The following is a 21,061-nucleotide window of genomic DNA, read 5'->3' as shown; positions in this document are numbered from 1 at the left end:
CTGCATTACACACTGCCCAGGAGAAAGGCGCAGAACAACAAACGGTTTGCTTTAACAAAAAAACAGCAAGGGGTGGCTTAAGGCCAAGATCAAAATTTTTTTTTTTTTTCTGACCTGATCACTGGGGCCTGTAACAAATAATCGGACTGTAAATGTTGCATCACAAATACACACTAACACATCTTTTAACAACTTAGTAACTGTGAATGACCAAGCTGCATCTCTGGACAAAAAGCTTGCCCACTCCACCAAGGCATAAAACGCTAATCAGCTAATCACCACTTATAACAAGTAACGACTCAAAGAAGCTAAGGTCACCAGAAATGGGAAGGCTAATAACAGCACCATCCGCTTTTCTTGAAAATGTTTTATTTGGTTCTAAAGAGGCTGAAAACAAAAGCAATTCCGTATTTCAGAATACCAAATACCATCCATAGCACAGAATGAAGAAAGTTTTCCAAGAAAACCATTGCACTAGACCCAGATCTACTGAGCGACTCAGAATATTGCAACAAGGCTAATGAACAGAGAGGAGGATGGCAAGCCACCCTCCACTGTGGTTCCACTGAATGCTGGCTGCGGCTTTTGTCCCCCCTGCTTTGTTCCACATGCTCTTTCCCCCAGTGGGACTGGGGCTGCTTGTCATTGGCACAGGCACTCAGGCACCAGCCCTGAACAGGAACAGACCCAGCAGGTCAGCTCCTGGGATGGGTTCTCCAGGCAGGCCCGAGGCACGCAAGCAGGCAGTTTTGCATTAGTGTTACATTTATTTGGGGATTAAACAGGCTGTAAATACCACATACAGGCAACCTGGCATTACTATAATCACTGAGAAAATAGAATAAAATCTGCAGCAATTACCACAGCCCTGGCTTTAGAAGTACCAGGGATTTTACACCTGTGGTCAGTGCTGCTGACAAGGAGGCCCAGCGCCAGCCCTGGGCACAGGAGGTGCAATGCTGCTGCATCCAGCATTATTACAGCCACTCACAGCAGGAGTTTGGCCACTTGGATGCCGGTACCTTACAGTCACCTTTGAGTCAGCTGACAGCAGCTGTTACTGAAGAACTAATCCCTAAATGGAATATCCTGATTTCATTACAGCTACCTAACCCAGCTTGAGGAATTTATCAGACAGCAAGGGAAAGTGGTTGCAAAAGCAGATTACTGCAAGACACATTTATGATTTACAGAAAAACCCAGCCAGTAAAAACAACTGAAACTGCTTCAATTACAGAAATTCCACAGGGGAAAAGTTATATTTCAGTTCTCATGAAGAGAAAAACTACAGAGCTATTCACAGTAGAAAGAGAGCACCCCAATCTACTGTAAAATAAAAATGAACGCGCAGGTGATTGTGTCAATGATTTTGCCTAGAAAAGACGCTACAAAATAATTATCACTCCTCACCCTTATTTCAGCCATACAAGTGTGAAACCTGCTACTGAAATAATTGTGACTTTGATGCACATAAGTTATGAAAGCAGTCATGGGCTTGCTTTTGCTGATGCTGAGCTCAGATCAGATTCCACGAGAATCCTGAACTCTCTAGACTTTTGGCTGGCTTGTTTATTTCTTATAGTCTGGCTCTCTGAAGGTCCTTAATCTGTTGCTGCCCTCACATTTCTCAGCCTTATTGAATCAGTGTGTTTTTTAACTGAACTGACAACGGACAGTGACACCTTTGCCATCAGTCTCGTTGCCATGGAGCTGCCGTCTCCAGGAACATCCAAGGTGGGACTGGGAAAATAAGGCAAATATAGGAGAACTTGGAAGTCTCAGAAACAATATGAATTTAGAGTTCATTTGCTACAGCACAGAGCAGGAATACATTTGGTAAGAGAAGCATATTTTTTTTCTGAGACTGCACTGGCCCAGAATACTTGGTCGCAAAGTACTACGATGTTCATATTGGCTTGTACAGCAAAGTAGTCACGTATTTCTTCTTGTAACGATGCGTAGCACTAAGCACCATCACTCCATCCTACAGGAGATTGAAAACAAGTGAGCATATTATATAGTTATCTAAAACCTGCTAGTGTGAAGTATGTGTCCTGGCCTCTCACCTTGATAGAAAGTGCATAGAGGTGGTTCAGCATGACATGGTTGGGTTCAGGGAGTAAAGCAGGATCGCACTGGAAAAAAGAGAAAGTGAGACAGTGTGAAAATAACAGAACTCACAGCTTACTTGTCAGAGCTGATGGGTGATAAACACCATCTGCAACTAGCCACATGCTCAAATGCATCGTACTGCTTCTTGCACACAGTCCATCAAAAAAAGCAGACAAAGTTTCAGAATGATACAAGATCCCTCCAGCGTGAAACCCTCTGAATCCTCACTGCCATCATGAAACAGATCTCAATTACTTCTTATGTGCTCCTGACATTTAAGTAGTGTTGCAGTAGGAAGATTAGGGTTTGGGGGCATAAAACAGCAATCCAGTTCTCTTAAGTCAAGTAGAAAGATAAGTTGCTTCAGATGGATCCACCTGGTCTTAATATAATATGAAACTTACAAACATGGCAACCACTGTAAGGCTTTTCCTTCAGTCTTCCAGATTTTCCCCCATCCATTCACACCCTTAAGGCCCTTATTCAGAAAAACAGACTGATGTACTTACAGAAATGCCTGTGTCCTTATTCAGGATGACCTGCAGCAGGTGTGGAGGAAGAATGGGTGGAGATTTAAAGCGTTCCTCTGCCTTACAAACATAGGGCTCCTGGTGGTAAGGTCCTGGAGGTGAACTCGACAACTCTGCCAAAGAGATGTTAAATATTTACTCTTAAAATAGCCTGTAAGAATATCTGCTCATTACAGGTATGAAGTGGATTCGCACATCCAGGAACACGTGACCAAAATAAATCAATGGCATGTAAATACATGAGCTGCAGCAGTTGATGCAATAAAACAGGATTGGTCACTGCCCAAGATGTGATTTAAGATGGCCAAAACCTGTCTGCTTTGAGACTAGCTGTGCAGATTTGGGCGGCTGAGTTCTAAGCGCCTACTGCACTCCAGATCTTCACTGTCATCTCTGCCTGTCACTTCTGCATCAAACACTTAATATTAAGCATTGAGCCACAATGTTACCTGCAAGGGAAGTACCAAACACAAAGGAACGCACATGTAAAAGGTGTTACTGCAGTGCAGGGACAGCTTAATGGAAAGCGCTTTTCAGAATTTAAAGCAAAATAATGAAAGGTTTTTACAACATGTGGGTGGTGCAGGGGCACGGTAGAGCTTCAAGTACTAGAATCTCCTCCTGGATTCTTGTACCGCCCAACTCTCACAAATTACACTTTCTCCAAAAAGGCTTTGTCCAGGGCAAAGTGGTATACAGCAAAAACAAGCCAAAGGCATCTTCTGCCTCAGGCCCAAAGGACAGATCTTCTGAACACTGAATAGAGTCACGGTCTCTATCCCTACAAAGGTCTACAAAGGACAGCTGGCAAGGCTGATTTCAGAGATGATTAAGCTCAATCTTACCTCTCTTCTGTTATACTAGAACCTGAAACATCAGACTAAAATAACTTTTTCATAGTATTCTGATCTAAGATATAGATCACTTATACTAAACTGATAGGATATGAGATATTCCTCAGCCCATAGTAGCATTACTAAGATGTACCTAATTTCTGCCTCTTGACACACAACTTGTAACCTCCTCAGCCCATCTCCTTAGCAGAGCAAGATGTTACTAGGAACAATATAGGCTGTCAACATTGGTTCGATGTTGTAAGGTACAGACTGATGCACTACCGAGCATGCTAAAAACAGTCATTTCACATTTCACAGGCAAACAGCTATTAAGCACACACGACTTCCTCCTCAGTCAGATCTACTATGAGCTCTGTTGCTCTGTCAGAGGTGTCTTCTTTTGTGCATTCCACATTCTTTGTTTGTGTCCAGAGGGCCTGACAAAAGGGGAGGTTAATCTATACTGGAGCTTTAACTCCAGACATAAAGGAAGACAGAAGTTTTAACAGCTCTAAGAAGTGTGATATAAAATTACTATTTTATACTGCTCATACCAGACATGTCTGAACATTTCTGGGAGTCCACCATCAAAGCATCAAATACTTCAAAGTCAGTTTTCTTCACCTGGATGATGTTGTTGACAGTACCTAGCTGGCTGGTTACTACTGGCTGGGAAGAAACAGGATACAGAAGTCAGAATAAAAAAGCTTGCAGGACTATTAGAATTCTCAAAACTATGCAATCAGCATTAACAAGAAAGAAGTATTTTGCTTTTAAAATAGGCTGATACCAGATAAGGTAGGATCTCACTAGTGCTCAGTGTTAGGTTAAGGGCCAGGTGCAGGATTTAGAACCAGACAGGGACTCATGTCAGTTGAACCTGCTAGGTCCACATGACTCTTGAGAGATTCTTTGGCTATAGACAAGGCAAGGATTAGGTTTGGGCTAAAGCTAACAGTGAGGACAGAAGGAGCTAGGCTTTACTTTTAGCTTCTGCAGGCCTTTCAGAGCCAGGCTGGTATCTGGTAAGGTTGGTATTGCAGGTGTACTGCTAAAGCTAGGACTAGAGTCCAGCGCAGAGGGTTCTAAGAACTAATTTTACTGTAAAGTAAATTCTGCAAGGTTTGCCAAAGCAGCAAGAAGACTGCAACCAGAAGTTGTGCATTAGTTCTGAAGCAGGTAGGGACTGCTGGGTGGGACAGGGTTAACACTCGTTTTATAGTGGAGGAAGAGGAAATGGCCTGGTAAGTTTTGGCACAACTGGCACAATTACTGGATGATGGAAAGTTCTAGACCAGCAAGATCAACTTTCTGGCACAGACAGCAAGTGTAGCACAGGGGGATTTGGGCTGTCAGCAGTGCTATAGTGCTTTAAAAGATGATTTGAGACCAGACAAGGACAGCTCACAATCTCTTAAAAATGAAGACCCAAGAGACCTTGTCACCCATTTGTTACAAAATCTCCTGTCCTTTGAGGCTGTCAGTCTGACGCCACCACCTAGGCCAGCAGGGATCAGAACTATCTCAGCAGCTTAAACAATCCGTTTCTGTTAATAAATGCCTCCTCTCTGAAAAGACCAGCTACTGGTGCAGAAACCCCTCAGTTTCTCCTCTTCAGACGCCTCAATGATTAAATATAGCAAATTGAAGAAAGCATTACCTCTGAAGGATCGTGTGTCCACTGCCCATCGACAAAGAACTTGTATTGGTGCTCTCCCTCTGGCAGGTCCAGGATCGCTACAAAGTTGTTGTGACTGGAATTTAAAACAAACAATCTCTTCTAAAATGCTCTGAAAAGTGCATCAACATATTAACTATGACAAACATTGTAACACAGAATACAAATCTCCTTAATATGTGAAAACTTAAAAAGGCAACACCACGTTTAAGAGACTCTCTGACAAAATCTAAGGTAAATACTCAAACTAGAGTTAACGTTAATAATAATTTCTTCTGTGACAACACATTCAAAATTAACATCCACAGTCCTGAAATCCAGGAATTATTAGCACTGGGCTTTTTAAAAAGTCATTCTCACACCTTTGTGTTACTCGTTAGTATCCAAGACTTCATTTTATCTGCAAGTCTCCTGTTAAGGGAACAAGATCAGCTTACTTATATTGCCTTGTCTTTCCGTATTTGTCATCACAAATTGCATTTCAGAAATGAAATGAATGAACAGCAACTGGAAGATGAAAGCAGCAACTCAGTACTTCTGAGGTATTTTGGGTTAGAATAGCTGCTGCGTAGCAATTTTCATACTGTCGTGCTATGAACTTCCTGATTCTTCAGGATTCTTTATAGGCATCTCAAAGAAGCTGAGAAACAGTTGATGCTATGTGAGCAATTCAAACAAGCCATGCAGTGCCAGTATTTCTCTTTACTTCTGTTCAAGTAAGCAGCACAATGAACTCTTCTACTTCAGCATATTTGATTCTGTAACACATATTTTATTCAGCCTTTAAAGAGGTTCAGATATCTCCTTCCCCACAGTATGTAACTTGACAAGAGATGAACCTGCTTTTTTCAGATTTTGTGAAGAACCGTTTTTGGCCTTCTTCCAGATTGATTTCACCATTTCCCATCTCCTAGGCTTTCTACTTAGAGAATGACTGCAATACTGCTACAGTACCCTTTTTTTCCATCCAATACCATTTATTTCATCAGGCCACCATGCTCCTCCCTCAAGTTTCCTAAGAGATTAAGACACTTCTGCAACAATTACAATGCAAGCAGACACCCACTGAGATGAGAAACTCCAGAAAATGGCAGGAGAGCAAACTGTCCCAAAGCTGGACAAAAACCAATCATATGACAAGAAAGTATATGTGCCATGAGAGACACTATGCTTAAAAGAAGCCTCGTTTTACATACCCCAAGTCCATCCCAGACAGCAGACTCTGCGCAGCAAGAACTGTTTTGGGTCATTCAAACATAGCAAATGGAGAACAAACCTCTCCTTAAAATTGACACACAACCCAACCGTCATTCCCAGCCATTCAAAAGTCAAAAAATGAAGAGAAACTCAGATTCTTGCCAAGAGCTTCAGGAGAGAAGCAGCAAAGTGGTAAGCACTATACTGATCCATATCCAAGTGCTATACCAGTCTATCAGCTGACTATCTTTCTCACTTCTCTAAGCATTCCCAGTCCACAGGGAATATCATTGATCAAAGAAGCTTATTACCTCCTTGTCAAAGGAATTTTACTCCAGTTGTTGAAGGACCCAGATAAATAAACTTCTTTCCCTCCTCCAGTCCAGCGAAAGACTGTTGGTCGAGCTTGAGTAGGGGTTTTATCACTCACTTCCAGATCTTGTTGCCAAGCTAGGAATTCCTCTTTCTCCAGTGGAGCCTACAAGCACAACATTTTAATCAATATGAATTCCTTCTTGGCAGCCTTCGACAGCTGATATTTCACTACACATATTTTTGCACTTAGGCATGATTCTCTAAGGTATAAGTCTATATGTAGTTTTTGTCAGAAGAACATTAGAAAGTGGGCATTTCTAGATACTGTTCATTTGCAAGGATTTTGCAAAGCTGTTAAAGCTTTCCAAATTTACAGAAACAGTGGAAGGCAAAATAACCCCCCTCCCTGAAGCCTAACTTAGGTTAAAAAGAGAGATGAAAGAAAGATAGTTAAGAAGAAATACACTTAAGTATTTAGATTGCACAAATGTGGTAGGCACAAAATTTGTAGTTGGATCCAGAAAGGTTACAAGTTGTTTACAGGATATGGCTTTGTACAACAGTAAAAATCTAACAGTGTAATTTATTGTTAGATATTCTCATGAAACACATTGCACAGCAAAAAGTTTCTACCAATCACCTAATAATGAGCAAAAAAGCAGTTAACAGATCTTTTAATATGGAAAATAATAAATTAAACATTGTGGGTGACTGCAAGAGCATCAAGGATTTGAAGGAATATGGGTCACTGTAGTTAGTTGGGCAAAAGCTGAGAGTTTTTTCTTATACAATTAATACTTGCTGAAAAACAAGACATTACACATTTTATCTGTTTGAATATCAATGGTATATCTTTCCTTAGTGTGGGAAACGAGGGAAGCAGTCAATTTTGTGTGTAAATTCGGTTACAGAATAACTGTAGGTTGCTAACAACTGTGTGGCATTACAGCTGGACAGGGTGCCCAAGCCAGTAATGTCAGAAGGCAAGAACCAGCCATACCTTCATTTCCTCTGAATGGAACAAGTCTGTGTCTTCAGGACTATCCATTAAGATTTTTGGTCTATCACCCTCTTTCGTACTGATGGCTCCTCCTGAGTTGTCACCTCGGGATGCTTTATGCCCATGACGCTCCAGTCCAGCTCGCTCGCTGCTTGTGTTCCCCATTTTTAAGGGCCTAAAACAGCAGAAAAAGCCAGATTGGCATATGTACTTTTGAAGCCAGAACACCATTAGGCAGGAAAGCAGGATCATCAGTAGTCCTGGGTTCTGAGCTGAAGTGTAAGAACCTCCATTAATCCAATGTACTAGCATCTCAGAACACTGACAGTAAATGACGACTTTTAACTACCCTTGAATTGTGTTACAATTCAATATCCTAATATCTCTGCAAGACTTGGCCACTCTAAAAGCTCAGCAGGCAGGTATCTGTCACTGCAGCACTCATATTCTGCCTTCGCAAGCTGAGTGCTTGTTCTGCCTTTTGAAACACCCATACATACAATGTTCTACTACATCAGTCAAAACATCAGCAGAACTTAACTGTCAGAGCGCTTCAAAAGCAGCCTGTTAAAAATGTGACTTCAGTAGAAAATAACAAGTTAGCTCTGGTGGCGACCTGCTGAAGGATCGTTACAGCAGCTGACTGGGGCTCGGAAAGCAGAGCCGGCATGGCCCCACTGATGAGGCTGCCTCCAGTCTCCACTCTTCTCTGGGACAACCAGGGCCCGCTGCACGGGCAGCACGACAAACCCTCCAGCTCCGGAGCCCAAACCCTCCAGCTCTGGAGCCTGTGCAGCCCCCCAGCAGGGAGAGGGGTGACAGTGGGTGCTCTCTGCCTCCTGCAGTAACATAGCCCATCCTACTGAGAGGTTACAGATGTCTGCAGGGCAGTAACTTGGAGATGTCCCAGGGGGCCATGTGGAACCATGCAAACAGGGCCTTGTGCAGGATGCATGTAGGTACACACGCTACTGCCCCCATAGCCTCCCATTTCGGAGGGTGCCTGACTTTTACCTGCAGAGATCTCAGCTCAGTCCCACCCTGAAACGAGTCTCGGCGTGCCGGACCTGGAGAAGCAAACAAAACAGCAAAGAATTCATCCGGAGCGGTAAAAAAAAACACGGGGGAGCGTGACCACGGCAACGGCCCCGTGCGGCAGGGCGCACGCCGCTGCTCCTTCAACGGCGCCGGGGGGGAGGGGGGAGCTGCCCCTGCCCGGGACCCCCCCACGCCCCCTGGGACAAGCGGCAGGGTCCCCCCGGCGCCCCCCGGCCCCCACAGAAGCCCCCTGCACCCACCGCCCTCCCGCTCCCGGCCCCGGCCCCGCCGCCCTCGCTTCCGCTTCCGCGTCCCCGCTGCCGCCCCGCGGAGCTGCCGGGCCCTGCAGGCCCCTGCCCCGGGCTCCCACAGGCAGCTCCTGGCTCCTCTCCGGCGTCTTGGGGCTATTTTCCCCCCTCCAATCTCCACCACGGGGTTTTAGAGAGCCGGGGGGAGCGAGCCCCTGGGTCCTGATCTAGGGGAAAGGCGCTGCTGCTCCTGGTGAATCCGGAGCGAGAGCCGGCAGTGTGACCGCAACTGAAGGAGCATAAACTAACAGCACCCGGCTCTGCTTCCCACAGAGAAGGTCCTGAACTAATAAATGTTTTCCAAATTAAATTATACACGTGTATTTCTCTAATGTACTTCTCTAAGCATTTCCAATTGCACTATCTCCTTTACCCTTGGCTCTCCATCTGCTGCCGCTGTCTTTCTTCTACTTTTTTGACAGGCACGAAGCTGTGAGGGCTGTGAGTTCCCGGGTTGGTAGTTCTTGTCACAAGGGAATTGCTTTTGTTGGTGGTGCTGTTTTTTTTTTTTGTTTTTTTGGTTTGTTTTTCCTTACCCAGTCGATGCAACCTGCAAACAGATAGAAGGTTTGCTACCAAATCAGAGCGTATCTTCGTGGCATGCTGTTGTGTGGTGGGAAGAATTCTGCCGGGACAGACGGATTCACCGTGTGCTGCCCTGAGTGCTGGCTCCTGCAGCATGTTTTGAGGAACAGCTGCTGCTAATTTGTCATTCATGGGTGGAATACCTCAGCACGGGACAGCCTGTCAGAGGGGCTGAGAGGGGAATGTGTGTGGGCAGCTCTTGCCCAGCTCCTGCAGAAGTTACACTGCTATAAAATGCAGCTGTTGTTATTTTGATATTTAACACAGCTTAGCACTCTTAAATTCATCATCTACAAACCTGATTGTTTTGTTTCCCCAGTTCTTTTTTGGCCGGCACTAACACACATGCCTCTGCCTGTGCTGGTTACGTCTGCAGAGCTGGCTGCGGTGCAGGCTGGAGATATAACACATGCTGCTTTGTCCTACCCTCACTTGCCAGTGGGACCATCGCGATGACCCACACAATATCCAGCCATACTCATTGCACGCAGAGGTACATTCCCATTAGGGCCCATTCTCTGCTTTGCAATGGTTTTTGTTATGTGTAATGAGCACAGACCAGTAATGAACTCTGGATAGGGACTGCTAATAGCTCATGAGGCTGTCATTAAGTGGTTTATGGTAGGTCCAAGCATCACTCAATTTAAAGTTTTGGTATTAAAATGTCGTGGTTCCTCCCTACACAGTGAGGAACCACCTCATGGGGTGCTACATGCCAAAACCTTTGGGAGTTACTGTGGACAGGACAGAGGCAATGGGCACAGGCTTCTCAGCCTCTTGATAACAGGGCTTCGATGTTGCTGCCTTCTCCTCCCTCTTACCCCATGACTGCTTTCTCCAACTGATTGTCCTCACTCACTGCCACAGCTGGGACAGGTGGGAGCAGCACAGTCCTGGAGGAATCAGCCTGTAACTTTTTGTTAAGTGCCTGGTCCCCATGAATTATGAGGGCTGGCTGTCTTTATACCACGAACAATGAGTCTTACATGGGTGGCTGCCCAGTAAATCATCACCCCACCTCCTCATGTGCATGTCTGTATGTATGGTCCTCATAAGCACTGGAGTATTGTTTTCTCCTATCAGCTTGAGTGGGAGCCCAATTCCCTTACAGCTGTTCATAAAGGAGATGTGGGAAGTGAGAGATTAGCTGAAGACATGCCACGATGGCCTGGCAAAGATCATCTGCCCACTGATTTTCTGGAACACGGGAGTTTTGCTCCTCCCTTTAATAGCATCTGTGATTTTTTGCCTCCTTCCATGCTCTGCAACCTGAAGGGCATAAAAACTCCCCTTCTTCCACTTCATCCAGGACATGTCTGTCTCCACATCCCAAAGGAAAACTAGGAAACACCTTTTCTACTCCTGCCCCTTTACATACCTGTCTTAACCTTCCTTTCGTTACTGCCAGATGGGGAACGGGTTCACATTCTTCCATCAAAACTTCTGTATTTCCTACATCACAAATGAGGTTTCCGGTTAACTTCCCTAGTGAGAATGTCAGAGGTGTCACTTGCTACTGAAATCATTTACTATGACAACTGTTGACAACTAACAAACTTTGGTCTTCTAAACTGACATTTTCGAGATGAAGGACTTTCACTGAGAAGAATCAGACAAAAAAACCTTTCTTGCCTCTAACACTAACTGTGAGCATAACTTTCAAGAAGGCTTTTAATCGCTTTTGCCTTTAGCTATTAGCTTTCCATCAGGCAAATGGAGATGACGCTAGGCTGAATGACTACTGCAAAATCTTTTAGTTAAATACAAAAAGAGAACTGAAAATTATTTTGTTCTGGCAAATTCAGGACCCAGCTTGTGTTAACTACCCACATTTCCAGGAAACGAGTACTCATCTTAAGTAAACATTAAATTTAGACATCACACAAAACAAATACAAAATTACTTTGGTATTATTGATCACAATGACAATTTGAATACCCTAAGATTTATGGTTGTGTGCTCAGGAAAAGAGTGGTATTATGGAAATTGCACGGTGAATCACAAGGAGAGTTTAAATTGCAAATGACAGCTTCAAGGTAATAAAAAAAAATCAGGGGAAAATGTAACTTAATAATTTTAAATAAGAAATTCACTTGGAAAAAAAAAAGAGCTCAGCTCACTTTCAGATTTTCCATGACCCCATAAAACAATGAATGCTTTCTCAGGTGTCATGACTGTCCTATACCACTGCATATGGCAATGTGAGGTTCTATCAGGAAATGCTTGTAAAACAACTGCAAGATATTAGGAATTAGGTGGTCTCTGGGTTATTTATCATATCACTAGCCACACATAATGGTCAGCTCCTTCTTCCCTTACTCACATCTACCTTCTTTAATAAATATGAACTAGGCCTGGCCTATTAAAACTCACACAGAGCATCCTATACAGAAATTAATTTTAAGGGATTTTAGTTGTTGGCTCATAAAATTATGAGACTCAGCAGACTTTGTCAAAGTTCTAACAGTCATGACAGAGCACTTTCCGTGCAGTACCAGCTGAGGAGTCAAGTGAAGTGTCACCTTTACCACTGAGTCACTCTACCCTCTAAAGCTGTAACTTATCATCTGTCTTCATCAGATAACTCATTTTTGAAGAAAATAAGGGCCAAAAAAGAATGGAAATGATGTCAGGAGAGAACTGTATTATGGGTACATTTGTCTTTGATTAAATGGGGTGAAGACAATAGCCTTGTAGACTTGTAGGCACAAAAAGTCAAAGCTGAACTCCTGTGCTAGCCCCGGGGAAGGGATAGCACTCACCAGCATGTGCTCTAGGTCAAAATCCCAGTTTCCCTGTTTGGGTTATCTCCTGGAGTTAGTTAAAATCAAAAGGCAATTAAGCCCCCATCACACACTGGTTGAGATATAAGTGCATGAGTCTGCTACGGCTGACCGCTACCCCTCAAGCTGCTGTGCATCCTTTAATTTCAGTGAAGTGTCCCCTTCTCTTACCCCAGAGTAAGCGTTGAAAAAAGTGCAATGGCCAAAAGTCTCCAACTGTGCAGTTTAAAGTCCTGATGAATCTGTTGGTATCTGGCAAAGTTCGTTTTCCTTGACATGACACAAGCTTATTTAGCCAAAGAGACACAGCAGCAAGCTAAGTGGAAGCTCACTCAGCTCTGCAGCTTGATATGACAAAAACAGAAGAGCTATCCTCAGTCATGAGCTGGTAGATCAAATTCAGACATGACACAGACTGCATTAAAAAGGATATATGAGCAAGTGCTTCTCTTAGCTTCTGTGCCATAGAGACAAGTGAGTTAGTTGGTAGCAGCAGCAGAACTTACCCTGGAGCTCAAGACAGGAAAAATTAAACTGCAGAAACCTCCCCATTAAAATTCTTATTATAATCTTCCTTCTTACCCTGGGCTCCCAAGTTTGTTCTTACACCTTTATAGTGGCTGAGTGATCCATCTCCTACCGCCCTCCTCCATTTAGGTCACTTCTGAATTTAGCCCATTTTGCCAGGTTGCCAGGGAGTGATGCAGAGGAAGTTGGGCGCCCTCCTTAAAGGCTCACTCACATTTCAGCAGTGCATGCCGTTGCTGTGCGTGCAGAACATGCCGTTGTGCTTGGGAAACGGAAAACCATGAGTGCACATAAAAAAATCACTCGTAGACAGACCACTGCATCCCATCGCAACTCCTCTACTCCAACACAGCAATGCACACCTTCAGAGACCTACTAGTTACAAATGAGGTAGGAGATGGGAAGATAGTAACAGAAAGCCAACTTTCAAATAGTGTTTCAGCCTGAAGGTACTGCCTATGAAAGACTCAGGGCTCAGTCTCAGAAGAGCTGTAGGTTAGGCAGACGCCACACAGACTGTCCTGCACTGCCCTTCCCCATGTGACTTTGCCTGGAGGTATCTTCTCCAAAGGCAGTGCAGGCCCCACATCTATTCAGCTTCCTCTTAGTTACCCCATCATCAGGAGTGAAGGTTTGGTGATATGGACCCTTCCCTCCATGAAACAACATTCTCTAAAGGCCCCTGAATAGCCTTGAATAGTCAGGTTACCAGGATGTGGCATCACGTTGGCCCCAAATCAGCCCAGTGACTTTTTTTGTATTTAAATCTCACTTACTTTGTGAAACCTAGTACTTCAAATGTATCCTCTTGTTTATATATGCATACACAGTGCACACAAAATACAAAATAACTTGGAAAATGACACAGTCTTTTCCCTACTGATGCAAATCAGGAATAAAATCCATCTTAAATAACTGACAGACAAAGACAGTGTCCAGATAGGGAAATGAGCCTACAGAGAGATGTGCACACACTGTCCCAGCAGAGGTATCTGGGCTGATTTTGAGAGTGACAGACACTGTGGTAGCAGTCAGATACAACCTGTCTCCAGGCTGAGAGGCAGAACACGGTTCATACGGTGAGCACATATCCATAGATATGGGTACAGAGGCAACAGCTTCTGGACACCTGAGGCACAGTGTTCATGAATTGTAGCTACAACCACATAAATTGAGGAGCCAGCGCTGATCTTCAAGTCAGAAGATGTGGACTCCTGGTTGTGCTTGCAGGGAGGCACCCAAAGAGTTTCATATTCTCCTCTTGATGTGATTTTTTTTTTTTTTTTTTTTTGCTGTGCAATCTGATGAAACATACACCACATGCTAGCTGGCTGGCCCCCTTCATACAGCAGCAAAGAAACTCCTCTTATATTTAGAAGCCCTGTTCTAGGGTTACATATCAAGATACATACACACTGCTGTTTTGCAGAATGCAGCTGCCCTGTAAGAAGCGAAAGATGCTAATCTGATCCAGAAGCTGAGGCCAGCAATTTCAAGTTTCCATCTGTCTCTGCCTGTAATACATGCAGGAAAGAAAAGAGAGCTGGACTTCAGACTTTAGTCGTGCCTTCAGCATGCAGGAAGACTGCAGAAAAAAATGGAAGCCTGGAGCAGATTTGTGAAAGGAAGACTCTGTTCTTTTCCCCAGGGCACAGACATGGAGTTGAAATACATTTTACTGTTTTTTTCCCCCTCTATTTCATGAATTAGCATAATTCAGAGCATACATGAGAGCTCTTTTTTTTTTTTTCTTCATCAACCTTGGCAGGTGCAATGTATAATGGTAATGGGTCAAATCCAAACCTAGAGGGATGATGATGAAGGAAAAGTAATTTCCAGTGCCTATCATAGATACTGATTTTTTTTGTATGGCCCTCAAAGTATAAAGCAGGCACTAATTCCTCAGCTGGACAACTGCATTTTGCCTTCCATAACTACTGCTGTCACCCAGGGGTCTTGCTGATTTGGGCAGTAAAATGTCATTTGCTCTTCTTTCTTTATCGAAACATTGGATACCTCACTTTGGGTCTATCACAGAATGATTTGGTTGTACAAGGACCACATTTGTTTCCAGCACAAGTGAGGTGAAGCTGGAGAAGGACCTGTGTTCGACTGCATTTCTCAAACACGGTTGAAAATGTATAGAAGCATAAATAAATGAAGAGAACTGACACCAATACATTAGTAAAGCAAAAATAAGATTTCCTATGGCATAGACGCACTAAAGGACATTAGAGGAATCACTATATTTTCCCCTATCTGTCACATTAAGTGGTTTAATATAAAGCTTTTATTTTTATACCAATCAATAGCACTGTAAGGTAGCAACATTTCCTTTCAGAAGTACTGAAGATACAATGGCTCAATTCTCACTTCTATTAAGAGTGAGACTTCAAAGATATTTATGAGCACCAAGATGCAAGTTAGATTTCTGGTATGGTTTTCAAAAGCATCTGAACAAGGCAGCTGTCTAACTCCTATTGATCTAAATTCTTGTTAGGAACTTTGAAAAAATACTTCAAGTCACGTATCCCTACCCTCTAATGCTCAAATAACTTTGAAATTCTTTCTCCCCATCACCCCTCTAGTGTTGGTTTAGTTTACAGTGCAGGAATTTAATGTTTAAAGCTGAAACTTTTTATGCACGCTTTGATTTTTAGTATGCTGATGTACAAAAGTTTTACTACAGCAATGCAGGGGTGTTTGCTTTGATGCCAGCAATGCAAGGTAGTGGGCCTCTGACCTCTGTTACCTGTTGCATGACCTCCTTTAGTGAACTCATTTGACCAAAGCCCTAAAGAAACCACTGAATGTCCACTTTGAAAAGGCCTCAAGACTCTTTCTCTGGATGATATTTTGAAAATGAAGCAAGGAGCCTGTCCTGCTGATATTTTGAGTTCTACCTTATCTCTAAAACTTCTGCATGTATTAGCTGCAGTACAGGCTGGTTGAACAGTATCACGTAGGTCAGAGGTCCTGTTTTTGTTGTCACTGATTTCATTCTGAAATTGTCCGATAGGTTTGAGACAGGGAAATTACTCTTTAAGATAGGAGAGGCAACAAAAGTTAGGAAAGAACTTCCCACATACCAGAATGGACGTGAATTAAAAGTAATTTTATTCCACTTCTCAATGACAGTTCTATCATATTTGATAATAAGGCAAGCTACTAAAAGTCCCACAAGACATATCAGACTGTTGAAATAGTATTCAAAAAACAGAGAAGTTCACAGGACAGCCAATTCTTGGGATCCTCAAAATCAGTGGCAAGATTCTCACATTGACTAATTAGATCAGTGTAAATGCTGAAGAAATCAACTGATTTCACTGATGTGAGTGAAGTTTTATACTGGAGTAATTAAGGATAGGCTGTGCATCACTGACTTCAATGAAAAACAGAATCTGGCAGAAAGAAAAGTGAAAAAGCACATTAAAAGTATAATACCAAGGCACAGAAAATACATGCTACTTCCAGGCATATGCTTTAACAGGTACAGATTTCTGGGAGATTTTTTTTTTTTTTTTTGGCAATAGGTGTACTTCTGCCAGGCATGATGCATTGCTCACATGCACCTGTAAAATGCCCATGCATTTCTGGATCCAGATCCACTCGATCCAGATCTACATTAGTGCAAGGAGAGTAAGTGTAAGTTGGCATAGCTTGCTTGAAGATGTAGTAACAATTAAAGCAAATGGAACAACTGCCACTGAGGATGTAGTCATCTGTGTTAATGCTCAGAGTTTACTCCTTTGAAAATGGAATATTGGTGTTACAAAACAAACGTACAAACAATTTTCAGCTAATAAAAAACAGTTGTCCCATGCTAAATTTTCATAAAGTGTCAAGAAACTGCTGTAATTTAGAGGCCATCAATTCTGTAATCTAAGGCTGTTCACTGAGAAATAACTCAGGATCAGCAAGAGTCTACATAATGTCAGTAAGCATAGAAAAGTCTGTCCACGTCTAACTGCATTGATATATAGACTATTCATAGCAAGACGAGAGGATGAACTAAACAAAAAAAGACATGAACAAAGCAGAACACAATGAAAGTATATGACTTGCTACAGGAACAATAACAAAGAGATGAAGAAGAACATCTGTTTAAAAAGATCATTTGTGAGATTAAAAAAAGAGAAACTTCTTACACGAAGTTTAAAGAGGAAAATATGACCAATGCAACTCTAATGCAGGACTGGAGCTAAGTCAAGGGAGTTCAACAATGAAAGACAACAAAACAAGAAGAAATCATTAATAAAAATATGGATGCTATGGAACAAAAGAGTCTTCTAATAATTAGGTGATTGAAATCGGTCCCAGACGGTGAAAAGTCCAATGGAAAGACCTAAAAGCTGAGGGTGACAGAAGAAAGCAGCCACTGAGTCAGAGTACACCCACAGCATTATAAAACCACATAACAGGATAAAATCACAAACCCATTGTTATGATTATGCTATATTGAGACTATTTTACAGGAATAAAAAAATCCTTAATGGCCTGATCCAAAACCCACTGGAAGTGACATGATTTCTACTGGCTTCAGTGGGCTGTGCATCAGATCTTACATTGCACACTACAAACAGTCTGGATAAGTTGGCTTTGGGTAGGCTCAGCCAGGGAACATCATGGACCCAGCATACATTATTCCATGTAAATGAAAAAAAAAAAAAAAAAAAGGAGTTGTTAGGGCAAATCACATTATATATTAGGGTAAAAGAGAAAATGCTGCTTTATACCAAGATTCATTATAAATAAATAATTTTGAAAACCTGGTCACGCCATGCTGATTAACTAACTGGGCTATCATTTCATCCACCAGCAACATGCCTCTGCAGACTTGTAGGGTCAAATCTAACAGTCTGGAAAGAAGGGGTTCCTTCTCTTCTTCTTACTTTTCCCCTCCTGAGATTTACATGGTGATATACTCCAAGTGCAGTCCTGGTCTTCAGATAGCATGCTGCAAGGACACAAAAAATATGTATTTTTAAAGAAGGAAGAGACAGAGTTTGCCTTGTGAGTTTAAATTATTAATTCTATAGTGCTAATGGATACATTATTTAGTGGCACTTGTTCTCTTAACAAACAGCCCTCTAGATTAGTGGTTCAATACAGTTTTGAATCAAAGCACTAAGCTTCTAATGGCACCAGTCATCTGTCAATTTGAACTGAATTTTTAAACTGGGTTACCTGAATCAATGCAAGTTAAGATCTTTCATTGCCAGGAAATGGTCTCTTATTTGCCATACTTTCATAAGGGCAAGAGCATCTCTGCTTCCTTAAAGCGGTACATAAAACAGTCAGGCAGGAACAATACTCTCAGTAGTAGACAACTTGGTAAATACAACAGCAATACATGACAATTTTTAAAAAGACTGGGATACCTCTTCTCTTGTGCATCTGTGTTAGGAGAGGGAAGATCTGAGAAGTTCCCTCAAATTCTTTTGTTGTGGGTAGCTTTCAGACATTAGCCATGGTTGTACTGATCTCACTGACTTGTCTCTGGATTATGGGCTCTCTACTGGAGTCTTGAGATATCTTTTCCATCAAGCAGCTACTTCTTAGCAGCTCCTTAAAAGGGGACCCAATACATTGGGCACTAACCAGTAAATATATGGGGTAGATAACATTAACTCCTTTGCTGATTGTGTCTTGGACACTACTGAGGACTCCAATGGGCAGAATCTATTGTGGGAACATTATCTCCATACACAGATAAAAAAAAGCTTGACCAGATTTTTAAATGTGGTTTGCTAAAGGAATGAGGCTAAAGCAATCACATTGCCTCTGTACCTCTACAAGTGTGTCTCTGCCCACTACCCAGCTTTTGAGCTCACTGGACATGCTTGACAGTAGTATCACTTGACACTAGAAAGTATCACTTGACACTACAAAGCCTAAGAGCATGTGCTATAAGAAGCTGTGTATTGTTTCAGACCACTAAGCAGCAAGACTGGTAATGGAGTAAAAATACAAGAATACAAGCAGGAAGTATAATATCATGTTGCAATCCAGCTACAAACAGGGTTTGGGATACCTAAGGCTTCCTTAACTAAGGAGGTCCTAGCCCAGGATTATGTTTTCCTGTATCCTGCTAGTGAGACTCAAATAAAATCCAAAGACACCAAGCGTCTCGTGTTATCAAAAAGTAAAACAGAACATAATTTGGAGACTGGTCCAAAAATCTGGAGACTGATCTGAAAACCCAGATCTTCAATTACTGGAGAATGCTCACTGATGAAATTATCAGCCTTCACTGACCAAAATACTTAGCAAGAAACAGGAAGACCTACTCCAAATCCATTCAAGTCAGTGGAAAGGCTGCTAACGGGCTTCATGAAAGAATATAAAAAGGATGGTACTGGGTTGGAGCAAACAGCCACCTCTGCAGCATCCTGTCTCTGACAGTGACATGTTGCAGATGCCTACAGGGACTGTGTAAGAGAAGACTAAATCCAGGGTGACATTTCTCCCTTTATTGCCTTCCTACTCTGGCAATCTGCAGCTTAGAAACTCTCTGAGCCTGAGATAATATCTGCATCTTTGCATGTAAGCTTTCTTTTGTAACTTCTCTGGTTACTCTTTCAAATGAAAGTTGGTATCCATTGCAAAGGGCAGAAGTAAGTTCCACAGCTGCATTGTGGAAAAGTACCTCCATCTCATTTAAAGCTGCTTTCCTCTGATATCTCTTGACCTCATTCAGAAGAGACATCAAATAATCACTCTTTGTTTACCTCCTTTCACTGCCTTTAACTACCTGTCTTAACTACCAGATTTCCCCAGCCAAAGAGACTGTGTTTATTTTATCTTTCCACAACAGAGTTTTTTTCATACCTTTCAGCCATTCTCCACCATTATTTTTGTCTACCACATCTTTTTTGAGTCAAGAACATCAGGACTAGAGGCAAAATTCAGATTGTGGTACACAGCTGTGTCACCTGCCATTAGGTATCTTGCCATTTACTCTCGAACCAGGCATATCACAGCAGACTAAGGTCACACGCAGGCTGCGGCACACAGCTCTCTGCACTGTTTCAGTTCACAGTGATGTCTCCTCATGGAAGATAAATACGGCTCTTCTCTTACTGCAGTTCTTTACAGACAACATGCCTATGAGCACATATGCACGGCTAGACTCAATTGTGACACAAATACTGTTTTAAGTTCATCTGAGCAAGCAGTAAAAGTGTAATTCAGTGCAATGGACTGGCAAGGCAAGTGTGCAGGAGAAGTGGATAGGAGACATTAAAAGTTAGAGAATGGCGTAACAAGAAATTGGGCCTAGTGTGGAATGGGTGACAGCCCCATTCAGCACAGGCTGCAGCTTAACACTTGGTGATTCCTCCACGTAGCAAGGAACACGCCAGTTTACATTGATCAAAACAGATGAGTTTTATCGCTGGGCTGCTAACTGCAGTGATGCAAGTGATGGCTTCCCCTTGTCTACTTTCAGGGTTAAGACTGCAGAAAGTAGGTGATTTCCAAGTGTTGGGTGGGCCCTGTTCCAGGCTATAGCCCTATATATATATATATATACCTTAATATAAGTTTGCCATAGATAACATGCTAGTATTAAAGACAAATGAGGCTCTCCAAGGCAGCAGTACAAGCCTGGAGCTGGCTTAGCACTGAGTAGATCTTCAAAACAAAAAGCCAGTGCTGTTTCTTCCATGCAGACGTAGGTGTCTCCTGCTGTTCTTCCTGTGTCACCATTCCTGTGTAAGCCAGTAAACCAAGCAAGGCATGCAAGGACACTCAGGGCTCACAAGGTAGGACCTTTCTGAAAAGTGAAAGGATCTTCCTCCTCCTGAGTCCACCAGTCCCTTCTGATCTTATTTAAGTCAGATGCAAAACAGCCTTTTGGATGTTCCTGTAGTCTGTGAATTGTTATGAGACACAGGTCCGTGATCTCATCCACCAGATCCCAGACAGAGAGCTTTGAGGTCAGTCTACTCCAGCTCACTCTCCTTCGCATGCGATCTGAGTGTCACTGACAATGACAAGCTACTGCAGTAATGAGTTACGGGCACCACAACTTAACTGTATCGTGTTCCTTCCTATTCGTTCCACAGTTCATAAGCAACAGATTTGGCCAGAATAGTCCAAGTGAACTGCAGCAACATGCATGTCTAATCTTGCTGTCTTACAAGAAAT

At 42.6% G+C, this 21,061-nt stretch overlaps 2 protein-coding genes across 5 annotated transcripts in view; both read right to left on the bottom strand.

Annotated features, from left to right (window-relative positions):
* Positions 1–352: 352 nt before the first annotated feature.
* Positions 353–9,569, bottom strand: PRKAB1 (protein kinase AMP-activated non-catalytic subunit beta 1). 3 transcript variants are annotated; one of them, XM_040576565.1, is made up of 9 exons: positions 9,551–9,569; positions 8,683–8,735; positions 7,669–7,843; positions 6,665–6,831; positions 5,139–5,232; positions 4,033–4,147; positions 2,622–2,755; positions 2,067–2,135; positions 353–1,984 (listed from the first exon to the last, which is right to left on the bottom strand). In XM_040576565.1, the coding sequence occupies exons 3-9, from the start codon at positions 7,831–7,833 to the stop codon at positions 1,907–1,909; spliced, it is 822 nt and encodes a 273-aa protein (XP_040432499.1). In that variant the 5' UTR covers positions 7,834–7,843; positions 8,683–8,735; positions 9,551–9,569; the 3' UTR covers positions 353–1,906. The 3 variants fall into 3 exon arrangements, with proteins under 3 accessions (XP_040432499.1, XP_040432500.1, XP_040432498.1); XM_040576566.1 differs by lacking the exon at positions 9,551–9,569 and adding an exon at positions 9,388–9,407; XM_040576564.1 differs by lacking the exon at positions 9,551–9,569 and adding an exon at positions 8,967–9,072.
* TMEM233 (transmembrane protein 233) overlaps positions 9,551–21,061 on the bottom strand; it is a 31,928-nt gene continuing 20,417 nt past the window's right edge. Inside the window, exons 7-9 of one of the 2 annotated variants that reach the window (XM_040576568.1) lie at positions 12,965–17,867; positions 10,978–11,051; positions 9,551–9,564 (exon numbers count right to left, since the gene is read on the bottom strand). In XM_040576568.1, the coding sequence (XP_040432502.1) occupies positions 17,856–17,867 (12 nt within the window). In that variant the 3' untranslated portion in view covers positions 9,551–9,564; positions 10,978–11,051; positions 12,965–17,855. Of the gene's footprint in view, positions 9,565–10,977; positions 11,052–12,964; positions 17,868–21,061 lie in introns of those variants that run through there. The other variant, XM_040576569.1, reaches the window with a different exon arrangement.

This window comes from Cygnus olor, chromosome 17 (genome assembly GCF_009769625.2).
Source record: "Cygnus olor isolate bCygOlo1 chromosome 17, bCygOlo1.pri.v2, whole genome shotgun sequence".
NCBI classification, from domain to species: domain Eukaryota; kingdom Metazoa; phylum Chordata; class Aves; order Anseriformes; family Anatidae; genus Cygnus; species Cygnus olor.
This window is presented reverse-complemented; position numbering and strand designations above follow the sequence as displayed.

Bases quoted from the DNA above. Each gene is read 5' to 3' on its own strand.
- PRKAB1 (XM_040576565.1), bottom strand. From the start codon at position 7,833: ATGGGGAACACAAGCAGCGAGCGAGCTGGACTGGAGCGTCATGGGCAT. The intron at 6,832-7,668 runs GTATGGCTGGTT...TTGTGCTTGTAG, and splicing joins TCCATTCAGAGGAAATGAAG to GCTCCACTGGAGAAAGAGGA. The intron at 4,148-5,138 runs GTAATGCTTTCT...GTTTCTTCCCAG, and splicing joins GGACACACGATCCTTCAGAG to CCAGTAGTAACCAGCCAGCT.